General features: G+C 38.1%; 1 protein-coding gene across 1 annotated transcript in view; it reads left to right on the top strand.

The window, feature by feature from the left end:
• Positions 1-22,500, top strand: part of FREM1 (FRAS1 related extracellular matrix 1) — a 379,269-nt gene that overhangs the window by 132,149 nt on the left and 224,620 nt on the right. The window contains 2 exon segments of the mRNA XM_053702577.1: positions 2,606-2,950; positions 13,926-14,068. Coding sequence (XP_053558552.1) covers positions 2,606-2,950; positions 13,926-14,068 — 488 coding nt within the window.

The raw sequence follows: 22,500 nt of genomic DNA, 5'->3' as shown, positions 1-22,500 counted from the left end.
TGCCCTAAGCAGAAATCATTATGCAAAGAATCTTGCCACAGTATGCTTAATTTATTCAAAGAATTAGAAGCAAGACCTTAAACTATATATGTAGTATAGGTAATTGAGCTGAGGTATAAAGCCGACATTACAGTTTATAGGAACTAATCCTAAAGATAGTTCTCCTAACACATGGGAAACAACCCTATCTGTTCACTTTAATATAAAGGACAAGATGTACATAATGAATACACGATGAATGTAATGTCTGTAATGTTTAATGTAAACAGTAATACAGCTCATCTTAGTTGCACCTCCAAAAGATTATAAATACACTTGGACTTCATGCAACTTGTGACGCCCTGCTGCCTATCGTAGCCGAGAAACCGTCACCAAACTATAAAAATCTCTAAAACAATTCTCTAGACAGCGCAAGAAGAACTTCCCAGCTGTATTTCCACAGCCGAGGAGGCACCATGCGATCCGTTAGAGCAATGAGACCGACAACGCATACACAATGGCGCTAAAGTGCTCCACCCATCATGGGTGTATGCAGTGAATAGAGTGAGGGAATATCAATGGAATGACCCCTCTGCAGAAATGGCGCACAAAGGCGCGTAACAAAGCTCCGTCCACTGTGGGCGTTCGATGTATGTGAGGCAAATTCCGTGACACAAAATGGAGACTCCGGTAGCCCCAGACAATAATAAAGTAATAAAAACTACACATAGAATAAAGGCACCAATCCCTGTCCGGATGCCGTCTTATTAAATACTGTATGAGTGAGTCACAGATATTGCCAGCTAAGAGCGCAATGCTCTGTGCAAGCTGAAGCAAACAGGGACAGTCTTAGAAATGCAGCTGTCACTAAAGTATAAGAAATCCCCCAGACAGGTTCCATTGTTACTCTCCTTGTAATAAAAACGTTGGAACATTAATAAGGTATAGTGCATGAAGCTAACAGGGACAGTCTTAGAAATGCAGCTGTCGCTAAAGTGCATGAAGCTTAGATAGGAGCACCCTGTCCATCAGCTTACAATAATAAGTCAGTGGTCTTGGGGTCAGCGTTACTCAGGGATAAGTGACCTGTCACATACGCTTACAGGGATCCTATATAACACTTAAGAAGTGAACAGGATAATACTCTCTACCGGCTGTCAAGTATTATAAGCCGTGTCTGAGGTACAGAATTGCCTTATGGAAACTTACCCCTATACTCAGGAATAGTCCACAAATAGAGTGCTGCTGAGTCATTTCTGTGTGCTTGTTCCCAGAAAATAAAGATTAGCACTTACCTTAGACTTTGTCTGCCCGGCAGCAAGGCATCTCACCTAGCTTGTGAAGTTCTTTCCTTCTCTTCACATTGGCCTATGGAAAATAAAAAGTTCCCATTGCTTTGAAGCCACCAAATGCTTCTCTTTTTGCATGGAAGAGATTGGTTTGGTCTAGGCTAAACCCCAAAACAAAGTAGTACACAGTGGCACCACTTTAAAAATAATAAACACTTGATTGAAGAATCTATAACTAACACCTCACTCTGCCTCTTCCTATCACTAACACAGGCAAAGAGAATGACGGGAGGGGGAGGGGAAGGGAGGAGCTATATAAACAGCTCTGCTGTGGTGCACTTTGCCACTTCCTGCTAGCAGGAGGTTAAATCCCACAAGTAAGGATGAAATCCGTGGACTCGTCATATCTTGTAAAAGAAAAAGAAATACCTTTTTTCATGGAAAATTTAAACTCAAGTGTAGTTGTTTACTTGACTGTTATAATTTACATACGTACGTGATCTAGGATTTATTTTTTCATTTATGTATTTTACATTATGCCAAGAACATTGGGTTCTTTGTAAGCAGAATGGTGCATTTTAAATACAGCTCCCTAATACTTGGCTCCTAATCACACACATGAACACTATCCAACCACAGAAATGTATCCTCTCCTTTCCTGTATCCACTTTTTCCCATGTGAGGATCATTTTGAGAATATTGTTTTGAAATGACACATTCACCCGTTCAATATAAACATCAGCATTAGAGTAGCACATAATAAACAAGTAGACTGGTGCTATACATTTTTATATAACATAGATAATGTTTGCTTTTATGGTCCGCTAATGTGCTTTGTGCCTCATTTTTATAATACTTAATAAAAAACAAAATACATTAAAAAAAAGAGAAGAAGTGGGCAGGAGGTTAATTAATTGTGGTTAAAAAAATAAAAATCTGGCTTTAATAAAGGCACGTTTGATAGGTCGGAACGCATTGGCAGTTCTTTTATTTGTCTATTTTTTTAAAATGCCACCAAATATATATCTATATATATATATATATATATATATATATATATATATATATATATATATATATATATATATATATATATATATATATATATATATAAAATGTAGTTATTTGGTCCAGAACAACATGCATATTTTTGTTATTAAATATATTAATAATTAAACTTTAATTTCATATTGGTGGCTTTGCCCATTCTAGGTACACATCTAGATTCTTACTGTGTACGCACAGCACATGGTCTAGAATCATGCCGGGGCAAAATAGTTTTATTTATAGTTTTATAATTTTCTGAAATGTTGATAATAAAACCCTCTCTTCACTAGGAGGGAAAGGATTCATGTTTACTGTTAAAGATATAAAGGCAGGCGTTGTGCGATACCATCACGATGACAGTGACGCCACTAAAGATTTTGTCGTCTTCAGAATATTTGATGGGCGTAACAGCATCAGACACAAATTTCCAATCAATATCCTCCCTAAAGATGATAGCCCTCCTTTTCTAATCACAAACATTGTCATAGAACTTTCTGAAGGCCAGACCGTCCTCATTGAAAGGTCAATGCTCTGTGCATCTGACATGGACTCCAGCGACGATTATATACGCTTCAACATCACCAAACTCCCCCAGGCTGGGGAGATCATGAAGAAACCAGGACAAAATCTCATTGGTAAGATTATTTTTCAGATATCATATTAAAATGCATGTCTTATTGTATTACTAGACAGATCATATAAGATTTTGATAAAATATATATATATATTTACATTTTTTTTAAGCAGAAAATAATACAATTTCTATTTTTTGTCAGCTTGTGCATGTTAATAATCACAACATTTTTCAATGTACAAAAACATAATTTATGTGTCCACAATCCATTACTCCTGGGAATTACTCTTCCCTACCACTAGAAAGAAGCAAAGATTCCCAAACCTGAACAGCTCTATAAAACCCCTCCTGCCTAGGGAGAAGAAATTGTCTTGTTCCCAAGCTTAATTTGTGCCGAAGCCTGAACAAAACCATGAAAAAAACAAATCAGAAAGAGCAGCCATCTATTCTTTCAAAGAGCTGGCAGATATGCCCTTATCCAAACCAGAGGGCTCATGAGCGCTAACCTGACACGTGTACACCCGAAGGCAGACGAGCGGTAAAAAATTCAAACTAACTAACAAATCTGATGCAAAAAAAAAAACTAACAAAAGGAGAATAATATATATATTCTTTCCCAAGGGCTGTATATATATATACTCAAACCGAAAAACAAATACCGGATAGGGTAAAAACTGTTTCTTTATTCTCCATAAATTTTTTCAACATCAGGCATTAAAATCAAAAAAGCACAGACAAGGGTAGACTCAGTCTGACATGTTTCGGCCTTTGCTGGACTTAATCATAGAACTCATATATATATATATCTATATATCTATATATATATATATATATATATATCTATATATATATATATATATATATATATATATATATATATATATATATATATATATATATATATATATATAAAATATATATATATATATATATATATATATATATATAAACAAAATAAAGAAAGTGGTTTTCAATCCTTCATTAAATATATGTATATGTCCAAAGATAGTCTTATCCTTTAGTAACCCCACATGGCTATTGCCCTAAGACTTCATTTGAGAGGCAACAACAGTCTCATCTGAAACAATTAGATCAATCATGGAGCGTAATCACTGTTGTGAGTAAATGTCGGTGTGGGTCTAATACACAATCTTCCTCAAAATGTGTCTTACTCATGCAAGAAATCGCTATGCGGCTACCCACTTACCGACCTCACCGGATATTTCCTCGATAGGTGATTGCTCTTGGCGTCCTGGAAGTTGTTATCCACCGCTATGTCCGTATTCTTACTTCAGCATTGAAGCAGCCCTCTGTACTTCCAATGCCCTTCCGATATCCACGCACTGGAAACAGCGTGAATACGTGTAGATGCGTTTGTGACGTACCACGTGTACGTACTCATCCAATCAGATTGGAGAGAATCCGGGACAACTTTCTTAAATGATAGTAAGCCTCAATAGGGAAGTCTAGCTGTCCATGCCAAACTGGGGTATAAATGGAGCACTTTAATACCGCTTTTGCACAACTGCTGACCTGAAAAGTTCACGAATCCACAAGCCCAAAGTTTTTCAGCAAAAAAGTGCAAAATTGCGGTAAAAACATAAACTTTATTCAAGTGTAGTCACACTCATTAAAACATGGGGGTATCAGCATAAAAATAGAACAAAGAACAAAAATCAAACATGAGAACAAATAGCTGACATGTTTCGGCACACAGCCGTAATCATAGCTAATGGGCACACCTGTATTGGACCTTTAGTACCCTTCTCTAAATTCTCATTGGTTGCAATAAAATCATGTTGAGATTGTCACTCCTCCCTATTATTTATTTATAACTTACAATTCAATCTTGATTTAATATAATAGGATAGAACTCTTAACTAGAGGAACATAATTCTAACAAAATTACGTCTATTATATTTGATATAAATTCAAACTTAAACACTTAGCCAGACTAACGTTACTACAATAATGAATTATAACTAGATGGATAGCAGCAGTTCTAATATCTTGTATATTGATAAAAAACCTTAATAGATAGTGGAAGAAGTTGTAACCATACAATTCCTCCATTAAAGATATTGAAAAACTCATTGCATCCAAATGTGTAGATAAAGAGTGTATGAAAAATTCCATGAAAAAAGTGTAGAGTGTTTTTTAAAGTGTTTTTTAAAACACCAAATACAGCAATGAATCCGGACTTGGCATATAGCTAATGAATTAACAAATAAGATCAAATTTATTCATTCAGGATTATTCCTATCTTTATTTAAGTATATACTATACCAAATCCACATTCATTACAGTAACACAAATTAAGAGAGATTGGAAAAAATCTATTTCCAATAATTAATTAAGTCGAACTCAGAGTTCAAACCTGAGGGGACTCTGGTACCCAGTCTAAATATCCAGAACATCTCCCTCTTGCCCAGCAATTTATCTCTATCCCCTCCCCTAGGGGGGGTAGCCACCCTTTCAATAGCCTGCCAGCGAAAAGTGGTCTTATTGTGCCTTTTAGCAAAGTGCTGGACAAGAGGGGTTGTTGCTGTGCCTGAACTGATCGTGGATAAATGGTTCCTAATTCTCGTGTTGGCATCATTTGAGGTTAATCCTACATACTGTACAGAACACTCTATACATGTTATTAAATAAATAACATATGTAGTAGTACAGTTGAGGCATGTATCAATCTTAAATGTTTCTCCTGTACTAGTCGAATGGAAGCTGTCAGAAAATATTGCGTATTCACAAGGTCTGCATTTACGTTTACCACACTTATATAGCCCTTTGTGTTGTATCCATGAGCTCTCAGACTTTCTATTAGATTTCGGTAAACAAGAAGGGGACAGAATATTACCCAAAGTTCTACATTTCCTATATGAACATTTTAGGCCTCTGTCCACACACTCTACTAGACCATCGTCTGCTGCCAACATTTTAAAGTGTTTTTTCACTATTCTACAGATATCTCTGTATTGGGCGCTGTACTCAGTGACAAAATAAGACTCTCTCTTTTTCACTGGGTTGATGTTATCTGGTCTCTTTCTTGTATTGAGCAATGTCTTCCTATCTATCCTGGCTACCTGCCCCTGTGCTTTATCCAGGATAGTATCTGCATAGCCTCTCTCTTTGAGTCTTTTTCTCAACTCCTCACTTTGCATGCTAAAAGCTCCATCCTCCGTACAATTTCTCCTTAACCTTATAAATTGTCCCTTAGCCACTGAAAAGGGTACATGTGGAGGATGGCAACTCCTAGCATGCAAAAGTGTATTGCGTGTTATTGGCTTGCGATATGTGTCACATATTATGCGCCCAATTCCAGTACCAGTCAAAGTCAAGTCTAAGAAACAAATGCTCTCTTTGTGATGTTCGAAAGTAAAATTCAAACCCATATCATTATTATTGATCCCGGAAATGAAATTGTTCAACTCATCTTCCGTACCCTTCCATATAAGAAGCAAGTCATCTATGTATCTCCTGTAAAACACAATCTGATCTTTAAATGCATTCTTATCCCCAAAGATGTGGGACAGCTCCCACCAACCCATATACAGGTTGGCGAAAGATGGTGCAAACTTGGCACCCATTGCTGTCCCACACCTCTGGAGATAGAATAGTCCTTCAAACTTGAAGTAATTGTGTGTCAGGAGATACATAGTGACTCTTTGTACATAATCCTTTAATTCATCAGAAAAATTGGTAAAATTGTGCAGAAAATATGTTATAGCTTCAAGCCCTCTCTCATGTGGTATGGAAGAGTAGAGTGATGTGACATCAATTGTCACCCAACTGTACTCTCCCTCCACCCACTTTTCTTCTTCTAAGAGATTAATGACGTGTTTAGTGTCTCTCAAGTAACTTTGTAATCTGAGAACTAATGGATTCAGAATAGAATCCAACCACTCTGATAAATGCTCTGATACAGAACCTATACCGCTCACAATCGGGCGGCCTTTAACGTCATCAATACTCTTATGCACCTTTGGAAGATGATGGAAGATGGGCACAACGGGACATGTTACATATAGATAATCCCTTGTGGATTCATTAATGTGCCCATCTTCCAAACCATCATCCAAAATGGTCTTTAGAGTAGCTTGGTACATCTGTGTAGGGTCACCTGGTAACGGAACATAATTGTCAGTATTCTGTAATTGGCGTAAGGCCTCTTTAACATAATCGGTCCTGTCGAGAACGACTATTGAACCACCCTTATCTGCCTTGCGTATTGTAATATCATCCATTCTTTTCAATTCATTTAATGCCCTTTTTGCATTGCGTGATAAATTATCATTAGAAACAGCCGTTTCTTTTAGACTCAAAAGATCATTCTCCACCCTTCTGTAAAAGGTCTCTAGTATTGTACCCCTATAATGTATAGGGTAAAAGTCAGATGAGGGTTTAAACCCACTGAACTCATTTACAGAATGGTGGTCCTGATTGATATGACCTTCAATAGACAAAGCATTAAGGGTGGTAATGTCACAAGCATCCTTAAAAGAGGTACAGTTAACCTCACATACTTCAGGTATATCAATTCCAACCCTAGTTTCCTCCTCCAATGGTGATTCCCTAAAAAATTTCTGTAAAGTTAAGTTCCTTATCAATTTATTTAGATCTAACATAGTCTCAAAAACATTAAACATATGAGTAGGTGCAAAGTTGAGACCCAGACTCAGCACATTAAGATGTTCTTTAGTGAGTATTCTAGATGAAAGGTTTATTACATTGTTTATTTGTATTTCGTGTTGGTCCTGTTCCCTCTTACTGGGTACCTTATTTGCTCGTGACCTATACCTGTTTTTTCTGATGCTATGTGAAAAACCTTATCAAATTCTGCTTTATCTTGGTTTGCCTGACCAGATTGTTTAATATGTTGACTCATCACATATTTAGAGCCTTTGCTACTAGCTGCTGCTTGTGGCACTATCTCCTTCTGTTTCGCTCCCTGATCATCATTGTATATAACTACTTGTGAATCTGGAGTCTGAAAATTAACATTATGATGTATACTGGGTTTTAAGATACCAATCTGTGTGCTCTGACCCTGATTACTTTCTCCTTGTTGTTTTAATACTTCTGAATTCTTGTTACTTTCAGAATGGGGTGCAGGTGTAAGTGTATTACTTGGAGATCTATTATGTCTATTGCTATTCCTATTCCTACTCCTGGATCTACCCCTATTCTGCGATTTCCTTGTGTTTGTTCTATCTGTCTTGTTCCAAAAATAAACATTATTGTTGTCAAAATCTGTTTTATCTCTCACATATTTTGTGTGCTTTAAATTCAAGACAGAAGTTTTAATCTCAGTAAGAGATGTTTTCAGAATATTATCAAACTTAGGGAAATCTATTTCATTTTTTCTGCTGTTCATTTCAATTTGCAGTACCCCAATTTCCTCTCTTACTGTTGTTAACAATTTAACTTTGTATGATATCAAATGTAACATTAATCGAACAGAACACTCAGTGAGAATACTATTCCAGGCCTCAATAAATTCCTCATCTTGAACTTCAAAGGTTGGGAACTTATTGAGCCTAAGTCCTCTTGGTATCATATTTAATTTCAGGTATCTTTCAAAAGTCCAAATATCATATTGCAATTTCATTTCCTTAATGAGTAGTTTCTCCATTTCATCAAACAAGCAACTCAAGTTGTAATACACTTACACCTGCACCCCATTCTGAAAGTAACAAGAATTCAGAAGTATTAAAACAACAATATTGGTATCTTAAAACCCAGTATACATCATAATGTTAATTTTCAGACTCCAGATTCACAAGTAGTTATATACAATGATGATCAGGGAGCGAAACAGAAGGAGATAGTGCCACAAGCAGCAGCTAGTAGCAAAGGCTCTAAATATGTGATGAGTCAACATATTAAACAATCTGGTCAGGCAAACCAAGATAAAGCAGAATTTGATAAGGTTTTTCACATAGCATCAGAAAAAACAGGTATAGGTCACGAGCAAATAAGGTACCCAGTAAGAGGGAACAGGACCAACACGAAATACAAATAAACAATGTAATAAACCTTTCATCTAGAATACTCACTAAAGAACATCTTAATGTGCTGAGTCTGGGTCTCAACTTTGCACCTACTAATATGTTTAATGTTTTTGAGACTATGTTAGATCTAAATAAATTGATAAGGAACTTAACTTTACAGAAATTTTTTAGGGAATCACCATTGGAGGAGGAAACTAGGGTTGGAATTGATATACCTGAAGTATGTGAGGTTAACTGTACCTCTTTTAAGGATGCTTGTGACATTACCACCCTTAATGCTTTGTCTATTGAAGGTCATATCAATCAGGACCACCATTCTGTAAATGAGTTCAGTGGGTTTAAACCCTCATCTGACTTTTACCCTTTACATTATAGGGGTACAATACTAGAGACCTTTTACAGAAGGGTGGAGAATGATCTTTTGAGTCTAAAAGAAACGGCTGTTTCTAATGATAATTTATCACGCAATGCAAAAAGGGCATTAAATGAATTGAAAAGAATGGATGATATTACAATACGCAAGGCAGATAAGGGTGGTTCAATAGTCGTTCTCGACAGGACCGATTATGTTAAAGAGGCCTTACGCCAATTACAGAATACTGACAATTATGTTCCGTTACCAGGTGACCCTACACAGATGTACCAAGCTACTCTAAAGACCATTTTGGATGATGGTTTGGAAGATGGGCACATTAATGAATCCACGAGGGATTATCTATATGTAACATGTCCCGTTGTGCCCATCTTCCATCATCTTCCAAAGGTGCATAAGAGTATTGATGACGTTAAAGGCCGCCCGATTGTGAGTGGTATAGGTTCTGTATCAGAGCATTTATCAGAGTGGTTGGATTCTATTCTGAATCCATTAGTTCTCAGATTACAAAGTTACTTGAGAGACACTAAACACGTCATTAATCTCTTAGAAGAAGAAAAGTGGGTGGAGGGAGAGTACAGTTGGGTGACAATTGATGTCACATCACTCTACTCTTCCATACCACATGAGAGAGGGCTTGAAGCTATAACATATTTTCTGCACAATTTTACCAATTTTTCTGATGAATTAAAGGATTATGTACGAAGAGTCACTATGTATCTCCTGACACACAATTACTTCAAGTTTGAAGGACTATTCTATCTCCAGAGGTGTGGGACAGCAATGGGTGCCAAGTTTGCACCATCTTTCGCCAACCTGTATATGGGTTGGTGGGAGCTGTCCCACATCTTTGGGGATAAGAATGCATTTAAAGATCAGATTGTGTTTTACAGGAGATACATAGATGACTTGCTTCTTATATGGAAGGGTACGGAAGATGAGTTGAACAATTTCATTTCCGGGATCAATAATAATGATATGGGTTTGAATTTTACTTTCGAACATCACAAAGAGAGCATTTGTTTCTTAGACTTGACTTTGACTGGTACTGGAATTGGGCGCATAATATGTGACACATATCGCAAGCCAATAACACGCAATACACTTTTGCATGCTAGGAGTTGCCATCCTCCACATGTACCCTTTTCAGTGGCTAAGGGACAATTTATAAGGTTAAGGAGAAATTGTACGGAGGATGGAGCTTTTAGCATGCAAAGTGAGGAGTTGAGAAAAAGACTCAAAGAGAGAGGCTATGCAGATACTATCCTGGATAAAGCACAGGGGCAGGTAGCCAGGATAGATAGGAAGACATTGCTCAATACAAGAAAGAGACCAGATAACATCAACCCAGTGAAAAAGAGAGAGTCTTATTTTGTCACTGAGTACAGCGCCCAATACAGAGATATCTGTAGAATAGTGAAAAAACACTTTAAAATGTTGGCAGCAGACGATGGTCTAGTAGAGTGTGTGGACAGAGGCCTAAAATGTTCATATAGGAAATGTAGAACTTTGGGTAATATTCTGTCCCCTTCTTGTTTACCGAAATCTAATAGAAAGTCTGAGAGCTCATGGATACAACACAAAGGGCTATATAAGTGTGGTAAACGTAAATGCAGACCTTGTGAATACGCAATATTTTCTGACAGCTTCCATTCGACTAGTACAGGAGAAACATTTAAGATTGATACATGCCTCAACTGTACTACTACATATGTTATTTATTTAATAACATGTATAGAGTGTTCTGTACAGTATGTAGGATTAACCTCAAATGATGCCAACACGAGAATTAGGAACCATTTATCCACGATCAGTTCAGGCACAGCAACAACCCCTCTTGTCCAGCACTTTACTAAAAGGCACAATAAGACCACTTTTCGCTGGCAGGCTATTGAAAGGGTGGCTACCCCCCCTAGGGGAGGGGATAGAGATAAATTGCTGGGCAAGAGGGAGATGTTCTGGATATTTAGACTGGGTACCAGAGTCCCCTCAGGTTTGAACTCTGAGTTCGACTTAATTAATTATTGGAAATAGATTTTTTCCAATCTCTCTTAATTTGTGTTACTGTAATGAATGTGGATTTGGTATAGTATATACTTAAATAAAGATAGGAATAATCCTGAATGAATAAATTTGATCTTATTTGTTAATTCATTAGCTATATGCCAAGTCCGGATTCATTGCTGTATTTGGTGTTTTAAAAAACACTTTAAAAAACACTCTACACTTTTTTCATGGAATTTTTCATACACTCTTTATCTACACATTTGGATGCAATGAGTTTTTCAATATCTTTAATGGAAGAATTGTATGGTTACAACTTCTTCCACTATCTATTAAGGTTTTTTATCAATATACAAGATATTAGAACTGCTGCTATCCATCTAGTTATAATTCATTATTGTAGTAACGTTAGTCTGGCTAAGTGTTTAAGTTTGAATTTATATCAAATATAATAGACGTAATTTTGTTAGAATTATGTTCCTCTAGTTAAGAGTTCTATCCTATTATATTAAATCAAGATTGAATTGTAAGTTATAAATAAATAATAGGGAGGAGTGACAATCTCAACATGATTTTATTGCAACCAATGAGAATTTAGAGAAGGGTACTAAAGGTCCAATACAGGTGTGCCCATTAGCTATGATTACGGCTGTGTGCCGAAACATGTCAGCTATTTGTTCTCATGTTTGATTTTTGTTCTTTGTTCTATTTTTATGCTGATACCCCCATGTTTTAATGAGTGTGACTACACTTGAATAAAGTTTATGTTTTTACCGCAATTTTGCACTTTTTTGCTGAAAAACTTTGGGCTTGTATATATATATATATATATATATGTATATATATATATATAAATAAATATAGAACTATAGATAGATACCCACATAAGGCTATAGAGTGTCATATAGATAAAACTATGATACTTACCAACAGACACTCATCAGTAAACAAGTAGAAAGCCAAAAACAGTACTGAAACATATCAGCAGAGGTTATGCAATAGGAGTGTATTGCAAATCCATAAGAGGAGGCAAAAAACAAGTCCCTGGAAGGTCTGTGACATATTTTCCCATGAGGTGATAAAAAGAGCCACTAACCATACCCCATATACATCCCTCTGACTGTACTCTGAGGGGAAAACATGGCTCAACGTAGACTGAAAACCCCTCTTTCTATAGAATCAAATGCACATTGTGACGGCTAAGCCTATCTGCCCAGCCGTGATTATGGGGAGAGTGTGGATATGAAGGGGGATAATAGAACTCTGGTTCCCTTACACCTTAACCTCTACGAGGACCTAAAGGGACACCAAATTAACCCCCAAATCCTGCCTACACCACCCCAGATTTACTATGCTGCCACCACCCCAGACTTTAGATAAGGGTGTCTAGGGAAAACCAAATAACACTTTAGTAATATTCAAAAGAAAATGCTGTAGATGCACCAATAACCCATACAATTAACAGTTTAGTAATGTGATTACAAACTTGTCTCTACATAGGGTATGAATTCAGATACTAAAGCTGAAAGACAGAATTAGATGATCAATATTTTAGTGACAAAAGACAGATAAATGTTACACAGTGCCAAATTACAAAAACTGAAGACAGAAAAAACTAAATAAATGCAAAAATACTTTTCTTGAAAAAAAATCCAGGATGTAAACCAACACACACCTACTCTTTCGCAAATATTGCTGATAAATTTTCCGCAGGCTTGTGGGAACTCCCTTTCAGATGTTGCTTGTATGTGGTCTCCCAGAAGTTCTGACGCATGTTTTCTTTTGTATTCCACTATATCTGTCTCCCTTGTTAATTACCACCACCCGGTCCCTCTTTGCAATTTCTTAGTACCAAGAGTTTCCAGGCACCAGGAGGAGAAGGGGGGGGGGGGTTTCCTTAGATCAATGAAGGCTATAGCAAACACAGATGTTACAAAAAGAAAGACCATTTCAGATTAACCCTGCCAATGCTGAGACACCACACTGCTTTCCAGATATTAACTACTCCTCATGAGTGTATCATGACACACAACTCCATTATTCAACCACCTCCAGCGGAGGCAAGGACAAGACTGAGGTACCTGTGAGGTGGGAGGTGGGGACCTCTTGGGGTTTGGGAATCTATTTCTCCTCCTAGTGGTAGGGAAGAGTAATTCCCAGAAGTAATGGACCGTGGACTCTCACCTCCTATAAGAAATATATTTCTCATATTTAATATCTGTTTTTTTTTTTTTATTATAGTGTAGCAGTTGTGTTCAATAACATTTATGCAACAAGATCTTTGTGGCTATTGATAATGAATAATGATTTTTTTTTGTTATTTATAATGAGTAATTTATGTCTATAGATAGCAAATAAATAGTTTGTACATGTGAGCCACCTCTATTGGGCATAGCACGTACTGTTATCTTCCTTCATTCCTACTCCTCTGCCATCTTTAGGCCTGTATTTGGTTTCCTTGACCCTATTGGAAAGTGCTATAGTCACCACTACCGTTCCGTAAAAGACAGCACAATTATTGGATTACTACAATTTGAGTGTAAAGTCAATAATATGCAAGGGGGAAATCTTTAATGATTCTGCTTAAGGTTAGAAATGTTTACATGTAAGCATGACTGATTTGTTAATTATTTGTGTTGTAAAAAAAGCTTATCCTGTTGCAAGCTTCCTGCAAAGGGACCTCTTCAATGGTATAATTCACTATCAGCATCTCGGAGGAGAGGTATTTGAGGATTCATTTGAATTCATCCTTTCAGATAGCCATGTTCCACCTAACTTTTCTGGATCTCAGGTATGCAGTATTACTATAACGGATGTAACTCAAATATTATGTGTTCACAACATTAACTCTTCCAACATACATTTGTATATTATTTCAATGTGTCTATGATTTTCATTTGTAGTATTGATCATGAGCTAGCAGTGTTACCTACAAAAGTGTCCGACTTGTACTACTGAATATTAAGCTGTTTAGTGATATCAGATTGCACAATAACCAGTGCAGAATTATTAGTGTACACAAGGAACAGATGATGGATTGTGTCTCAGGATATTAGGCCCGATTCACTAAAGCTCTCTGCTCTGGCGAGATTTTATAAGATGCATGCCTCATTAGTATTATGAAGCTCTTCAGGGATTGTTTGAAAGGGAATTTTTACATTGGGAACTGTGGAGTTCGCTAATTCTCTTTACACGAAAGCAAGACATTTACTTTACAATATAGGGCTCAGTAAAACAAGCTGAGAATTTTTCTATTTATGCTTGCGGGTTTTTGAGAATCAGCCCCATATGAGATGATTTAGAAATATTTTATACCAAACTAAATTCAAAAAACAATAACAATAATTACAAATATTAACGTGTGATAAACTTTTCACATAGTATGTTTTTTTACAACTCCTTTCCCTGTATCACATGTTAATATTTTTATGTTAAGTTTTAAATTAATATTTGTTACATTGATTACATTTTGCGCTATGGATTAAAGACAAATGAGCAATACATTACCAATGGATAAATATAAGGTTCTTAAAGGATAAATTGTATGGTATTTATATAGGATTGGAAGCACATGACAAATAGCCCTGACGAAGTGCCGAGGATGCGGCAAGAAACGCGTAGGACTGATCTCTTTCCTGTTTCACTTATTCTGACTGTACTTCTTACTGTATTGTTTTTTATATGGCTTAAGAAAAGCTAAGTTTTACTTTTATTTTTGGACATCTGCCTGAAATTAATTGCTCTAAATTTAGACTTCTACTTGCTGTATTAATACATTCAGTCAGTCATGAGCTTCATTCAGCATTACCACATATATGCCTAAAATACAAGTTTAGCGCTACTGATAGCAGAGGGTGCACTATCAATATAGCTAGTCCACTCTAGGATTAGCACGCAACCTAGTATTATAAGTCTATGGTAAAAACAGAATTACCGGAAAATGTTTAGCGTGTCTGGCATCCCTTTAGCGTGCCCTATACTTTCAATGGATATCGCACCTGTATGTATATATATATATGTGTATGTATGTGTTTATATGTGTACATATATATGTGTACACATACATTTTATATATATATATATATATATATATATATATATATATAAAATACATAAATATCTACACACACACACACATATATATATATATATATATATATATATATATATATATATATATATATATATATATATATACACACACACATAAATATATACACATATCTTTAAGCCCATCCCAGTCAAACACCTTGATATAAAAAATCTCTTAACCAAAATCAATATTTTTTTTATTTTTTTATTTTAAATAGCAATACTTTAAATACATATGTTCTTCACTTAGAACATGTATCATCTATCTATATCTACAGTATATCTCTAAAGTAAAAATAAAATTTTCTTCTAAGTGAAGAACAGAGGTATTTGAAGTATTTTTTACTGCACATTTGGCTACAGCGCAGTTGTCCTAGTGCACCTTCAAATCAGCGTGTGAGCGAAAACCAGAAGACCTCCAGATGTTAGGGCACATGAGTCTTTTGCTCATTTGCCAACTTTTTACTTTCAACTTGTAATACCAGCGCAAAAATAGAAGCGCTACTGATTTAACTTGTGCAGTGTTAGCGCTCAATAGTGCTAATATTTTTGCACTCCACTTGTAATCTAGATCATTGATGGAAAATAAAACAGAATTTATGTTTACCTGATAAATTGCTTTCTCCAACGGTGTGTCCGGTCCACGGCGTCATCCTTACTTGTGGGATATTCTCTTCCCCAACAGGAAATGGCAAAGAGCCCAGCAAAGCTGGTCACATGATCCCTCCTAGGCTCCGCCTACCCCAGTCATTCGACCGACGTAAAGGAGGAATATTTGCATAGGAGAAACCATATGATACCGTGGTGACTGTAGTTAAAGAAAATAAATTATCAGACCTGATTAAAAACCAGGGCGGGCCGTGGACCGGACACACCGTTGGAGAAAGCAATTTATCAGGTAAACATAAATTCTGTTTTCTCCAACATAGGTGTGTCCGGTCCACGGCGTCATCCTTACTTGTGGGAACCAATACCAAAGCTTTAGGACACGGATGAAGGGAGGGAGCAAATCAGGTCACCTAAATGGAAGGCACCACGGCTTGCAAAACCTTTCTCCCAAAAATAGCCTCAGAAGAAGCAAAAGTATCAAACTTGTAAAATTTGGTAAAAGTGTGCAGTGAAGACCAAGTCGCTGCCCTACATATCTGATCAACAGAAGCCTCGTTCTTGAAGGCCCATGTGGAAGCCACAGCCCTAGTGGAATGAGCTGTGATTCTTTCAGGAGGCTGCCGTCCGGCAGTCTCATAAGCCAATCTGATGATGCTTTTAATCCAAAAAGAGAGAGAGGTAGAAGTTGCTTTTTGACCTCTCCTTTTACCAGAATAAACAACAAACAAGGAAGATGTTTGTCTAAAATCCTTTGTAGCATCTAAATAGAATTTTAGAGCGCGAACAACATCCAAATTGTGCAACAAACGTTCCTTCTTTGAAACTGGATTCGGACACAAAGAAGGCACGACTATCTCCTGGTTAATGTTTTTGTTAGAAACAACTTTCGGAAGAAAACCAGGTTTAGTACGTAAAACCACCTTATCTGCATGGAACACCAGATAAGGAGGAGAACACTGCAGAGCAGATAATTCTGAAACTCTTCTAGCAGAAGAAATTGCAACCAAAAACAAAACTTTCCAAGATAATAACTTAATATCAACGGAATGTAAGGGTTCAAACGGAACCCCCTGAAGAACTGAAAGAACTAAGTTGAGACTCCAAGGAGGAGTCAAAGGTTTGTAAACAGGCTTGATTCTAACCAGAGCCTGAACAAAGGCTTGAACATCTGGCACAGCTGCCAGCTTTTTGTGAAGTAACACAGACAAGGCAGAAATCTGTCCCTTCAAGGAACTTGCAGATAATCCTTTCTCCAAGCCTTCTTGAAGAAAGGATAGAATTTTAGGAATTTTTACCTTGTCCCAAGGGAATCCTTTAGATTCACACCAACAGATATATTTTTTCCATATTTTGTGGTAAATTTTTCTAGTTACAGGCTTTCTGGCCTGAACAAGAGTATCAATAACAGAATCTGAGAACCCTCGTTTTGATAAGATCAAGCGTTCAATCTCCAAGCAGTCAGTTGGAGTGAGACCAGATTCGGATGTTCGAACGGACCTTGAACAAGAAGGTCTCGTCTCAAAGGTAGCTTCCATGGTGGAGCCGATGACATATTCACCAGATCTGCATACCAAGTCCTGCGTGGCCACGCAGGAGCTATCAAGATCACCGATGCCCTCTCCTGATTGATCCTGGCTACCAGCCTGGGGATGAGAGGAAACGGCGGGAATACATAAGCTAGTTTGAAGGTCCAAGGTGCTACTAGTGCATCTACTAGAGTCGCCTTGGGATCCCTGGATCTGGACCCGTAGCAAGGAACCTTGAAGTTCTGACGAGAGGCCATCAGATCCATGTCTGGAATGCCCCACAGTTGAGTAATTTGGGCAAAGATTTCCGGATGGAGTTCCCACTCCCCCGGATGTAAAGTCTGACGACTCAGAAAATCCGCTTCCCAATTTTCCACTCCTGGGATGTGGATTGCAGACAAGTGGCAGGAGTGAGTCTCCGCCCATTGAATGATTTTGGTCACTTCTTCCATCGCCAGGGAACTCCTTGTTCCCCCCTGATGGTTGATGTACGCAACAGTCGTCATGTTGTCTGATTGAAACCGTATGAACTTGGCCTTTGCTAGCTGAGGCCAAGCCTGGAGAGCATTGAGTATCGCTCTCAGTTCCAGAATATTTATCGGTAGAAGAGATTCTTCCCGAGACCAAAGACCCTGAGATTTCAGGGGTCCCCAGACCGCGCCCCAGCCCATCAGACTGGCGTCGGTCGTGACAATGACCCACTCTGGTCTGCGGAAGTTCATCCCTTGTGACAGGTTGTCCAGGGACAGCCACCAACGGAGTGAATCTCTGGTCCTCTGATTTACTTGTATCGTCGGAGACAAGTCTGTATAGTCCCCATTCCACTGACTGAGCATGCACAGTTGTAATGGTCTTAGATGAATGCGCGCAAAAGGAACTATGTCCATTGCCGCTACCATCAAACCTATTACTTCCATGCACTGCGCTATGGAAGGAAGAGGAACGGAATGAAGTATTTGACAAGAGTTTAGAAGTTTTGTTTTTCTGGCCTCTGTCAGAAAAATCCTCATTTCTAAGGAGTCTATTATTGTTCCCAAGAAGGGAACCCTTGTTGACGGAGATAGAGAACTCTTTTCTACGTTCACTTTCCATCCGTGAGATCTGAGAAAGGCCAGGACTATGTCCGTGTGAGCCTTTGCTTGAGGAAGGGACGACGCTTGAATCAGAATGTCGTCCAAGTAAGGTACTACTGCAATGCCCCTTGGTCTTAGCACCGCTAGAAGGGACCCTAGTACCTTTGTGAAAATCCTTGGAGCAGTGGCTAATCCGAAAGGAAGTGCCACGAACTGGTAATGCTTGTCCAGGAATGCGAACCTTAGGAACCGATGATGTTCCTTGTGGATAGGAATATGTAGATACGCATCCTTTAAATCCACCGTGGTCATGAATTGACCTTCCTGGATGGAAGGAAGAATTGTTCGAATGGTTTCCATTTTGAACGATGGAACCTTGAGAAACTTGTTTAGGATCTTGAGATCTAAGATTGGTCTGAACGTTCCCTCTTTTTTGGGAACTACGAACAGATTGGAGTAGAACCCCATCCCTTGTTCTCCTAATGGAACAGGATGAATCACTCCCATTTTTAACAGGTCTTCTACACAATGTAAGAATGCCTGTTTTTTTATGTGGTCTGAAGACAATTGAGACCTGTGGAACCTCCCCCTTGGGGGAAGCCCCTTGAATTCCAGAAGATAACCTTGGGAGACTATTTCTAGTGCCCAAGGATCCAGAACATCTCTTGCCCAAGCCTGAGCGAAGAGAGAGAGTCTGCCCCCCACCAGATCCGGTCCCGGATCGGGGGCTAACATTTCATGCTGTCTTGGTAGCAGTGGCAGGTTTCTTGGCCTGCTTTCCCTTGTTCCAGCCTTGCATTGGTCTCCAGGCTGGCTTGGCTTGAGAAGTATTACCCTCTTGCTTAGAGGACGTAGCACTTGGGGCTGGTCCGTTTCTACGAAAGGGACGAAAATTAGGTTTATTTTTGGCCTTGAAAGACCTATCCTGAGGAAGGGCATGGCCCTTACCCCCAGTGATATCAGAGATAATCTCTTTCAAGTCAGGGCCAAACAGCGTTTTCCCCTTGAAAGGAATGTTAAGCAATTTGTTTTTGGAAGACGCATCCGCTGACCAAGATTTCAACCAAAGCGCTCTGCGCGCCACAATAGCAAACCCAGAATTTTTCGCCGCTAACCTAGCCAATTGCAAAGTGGCGTCTAGGGTGAAAGAATTAGCCAATTTGAGAGCACGGATTCTGTCCATAATCTCCTCATAAGGAGGAGAATCACTAGTGATCGCCTTTTCTAGCTCATCGAACCAGAAACACGCGGCTGTAGTGACAGGGACAATGCATGAAATTGGTTGTAGAAGGTAACCTTGCTGAACAAACATCTTTTTAAGCAAACCTTCTAATTTTTTATCCATAGGATCTTTGAAAGCACAACTATCTTCTATGGGTATAGTGGTGCGTTTGTTTAAAGTAGAAACCGCCCCCTCGACCTTGGGGACTGTCTGCCATAAGTCCTTTCTGGGGTCGACCATAGGAAACAATTTTTTAAATATGGGGGGAGGGACGAAAGGTATACCGGGCCTTTCCCATTCTTTATTTACAATGTCCGCCACCCGCTTGGGTATAGGAAAAGCTTCTGGGGGCCCCGGGACCTCTAGGAACTTGTCCATTTTACATAGTTTCTCTGGGATGATCAAATTCTCACAATCATCCAGAGTGGATAACACCTCCTTAAGCAGAGCGCGGAGATGTTCCAACTTAAATTTAAATGTAATCACATCAGGTTCAGCTTGTTGAGAAATTTTCCCTGAATCTGAAATTTCTCCCTCAGACAAAACCTCCCTGGCCCCCTCAGACTGGTGTAGGGGCCCTTCAGAAACAATATCATCAGCGTCCTCATGCTCTTCAGTATTATCTAAAACAGAGCAGTCGCGCTTACGCTGATAAGTGGGCATTTTGGCTAAAATGTTTTTGATAGAATTATCCATTACAGCCGTTAATTGTTGCATAGTAAGGAGTATTGGCGCGCTAGATGTACTAGGGGCCTCCTGAGTGGGCAAGACTGGTGTAGACGAAGGAGGGGATGATGCAGTACCATGCTTACTCCCCTCACTTGAGGAATCATCTTGGGCATCATTTTCTCTAAATTTTGTGTCACATAAATCACATCTATTTAAATGAGAAGGAACCTTGGCTTCCCCACATTCAGAACATAGTCTATCTGGCAGTTCAGACATGTTAAACAGGCATAAACTTGATAACAAAGTACAAAAAACGTTTTAAAATAAAACCGTTACTGTCACTTTAAATTTTAAACTGAACACACTTTATTACTGCAATTGCGAAAAAGTATGAAGGAATTGTTCAAAATTCACCAAAATTTCACCACAGTGTCTTAAAGCCTTAAAAGTATTGCACACCAAATTTGGAAGCTTTAACCCTTAAAATAACGGAACCGGAGCCGTTTTTATCTTTAACCCCTTTACAGTCCCTGGTATCTGCTTTGCTGAGACCCAACCAAGCCCAAAGGGGAATACGATACCAAATGACGCCTTCAGAAAGTCTTTTCTATGTATCAGAGCTCCTCACACATGCGACTGCATGTCATGCTTCTCAAAAACAAATGCGCAATACAGGCGCGAAAATGAGACTCTGCCTATGATTATGGAAAGCCCCTAGAGAATAAGGTGTCCAAAACAGTGCCTGCCGATATTATTTTACAAAATACCCAGATTAAAATGATTCCTCAAGGCTAAATCTGTTTATATATGAATCGATTTAGCCCAGAAAATGTCTACAGTCTTAAAAAGCCCTTGTGAAGCCCTTATTTACTGTCTGTAATAAAAATGGCTTACCGGATCCCATAGGGAAAATGACAGCTTCCAGCATTACATCGTCTTGTTAGAATGTGTCATACCTCAAGCAGCAAAATTCTGCTCACTGTTCCCCCAACTGAAGTTAATTCCTCTCAACAGTCCTGTGTGGAACAGCCATCGATTTTAGTAACGGTTGCTAAAATCATTTTCCTCTTACAAACAGAAATCTTCATCTCTTTTCTGTTTCAGAGTAAATAGTACATACCAGCACTATTTTAAAATAACAAACTCTTGATTGAATAATAAAAACTACAGTTAAACACTAAAAAACTCTAAGCCATCTCCGTGGAGATGTTGCCTGTACAACGGCAAAGAGAATGACTGGGGTAGGCGGAGCCTAGGAGGGATCATGTGACCAGCTTTGCTGGGCTCTTTGCCATTTCCTGTTGGGGAAGAGAATATCCCACAAGTAAGGATGACGCCGTGGACCGGACACACCTATGTTGGAGAAAAAACATATATTAGCAAACTTGTGTATATTATACAGAAAATGCTATAACAAAATAGTACTTAGCTAAGAATATACCAAGGTGCTTTCATGAGTTACATAACTTGTCTGGCGCTGCAATTTATAAGCTACACTGGCCAGATCTTCAAAATTATTCAACATTTTGTTTTATTGGGTGTTTAACAAGACCAACCTTACCTGAAATTAAAATAAATATACTTTTTCATATTAAAACCCCATCCTTCCATTTTGTTTAATAAACTGCATTATGACATTAAATGCCTTAGTTATATATATAGTGACTGGTAATGATCACTAGGACTGAAGTTTATCTGAGCAGAAGATGTCTATTCATTTTAAATATTAATGTTGTTTATATTTTGATGACGAAGGTTAAACATTTCTGACCTTTCAGTCACTCTCAGTATATAATTTACAGAACATAGGAATTATCTCTATATATACAGTATGTCTGTCTATCTGTTTGTTGTGTAATTGTTTCTGTACTTAAAAATAAAAATATTTGTTTAATTCTGATTGCCATGAAAGGTGGTATCTAAGGAGAAAATATAGCATAATTGTATCACTTAGCAGTACCATTTGTTTTCATTCAGCTGAGACTTATGTTTTATTATAAATTAAGTGAAAAGATGAATTTTGCTTAGTATA

Source organism: Bombina bombina, chromosome 2 (assembly GCF_027579735.1).
Source record: "Bombina bombina isolate aBomBom1 chromosome 2, aBomBom1.pri, whole genome shotgun sequence".
Lineage (NCBI taxonomy): Eukaryota > Metazoa > Chordata > Amphibia > Anura > Bombinatoridae > Bombina > Bombina bombina.
The sequence above is the reverse complement of the archived record's forward strand: the minus strand, read 5'-3'. Positions and strand labels throughout refer to the sequence as shown.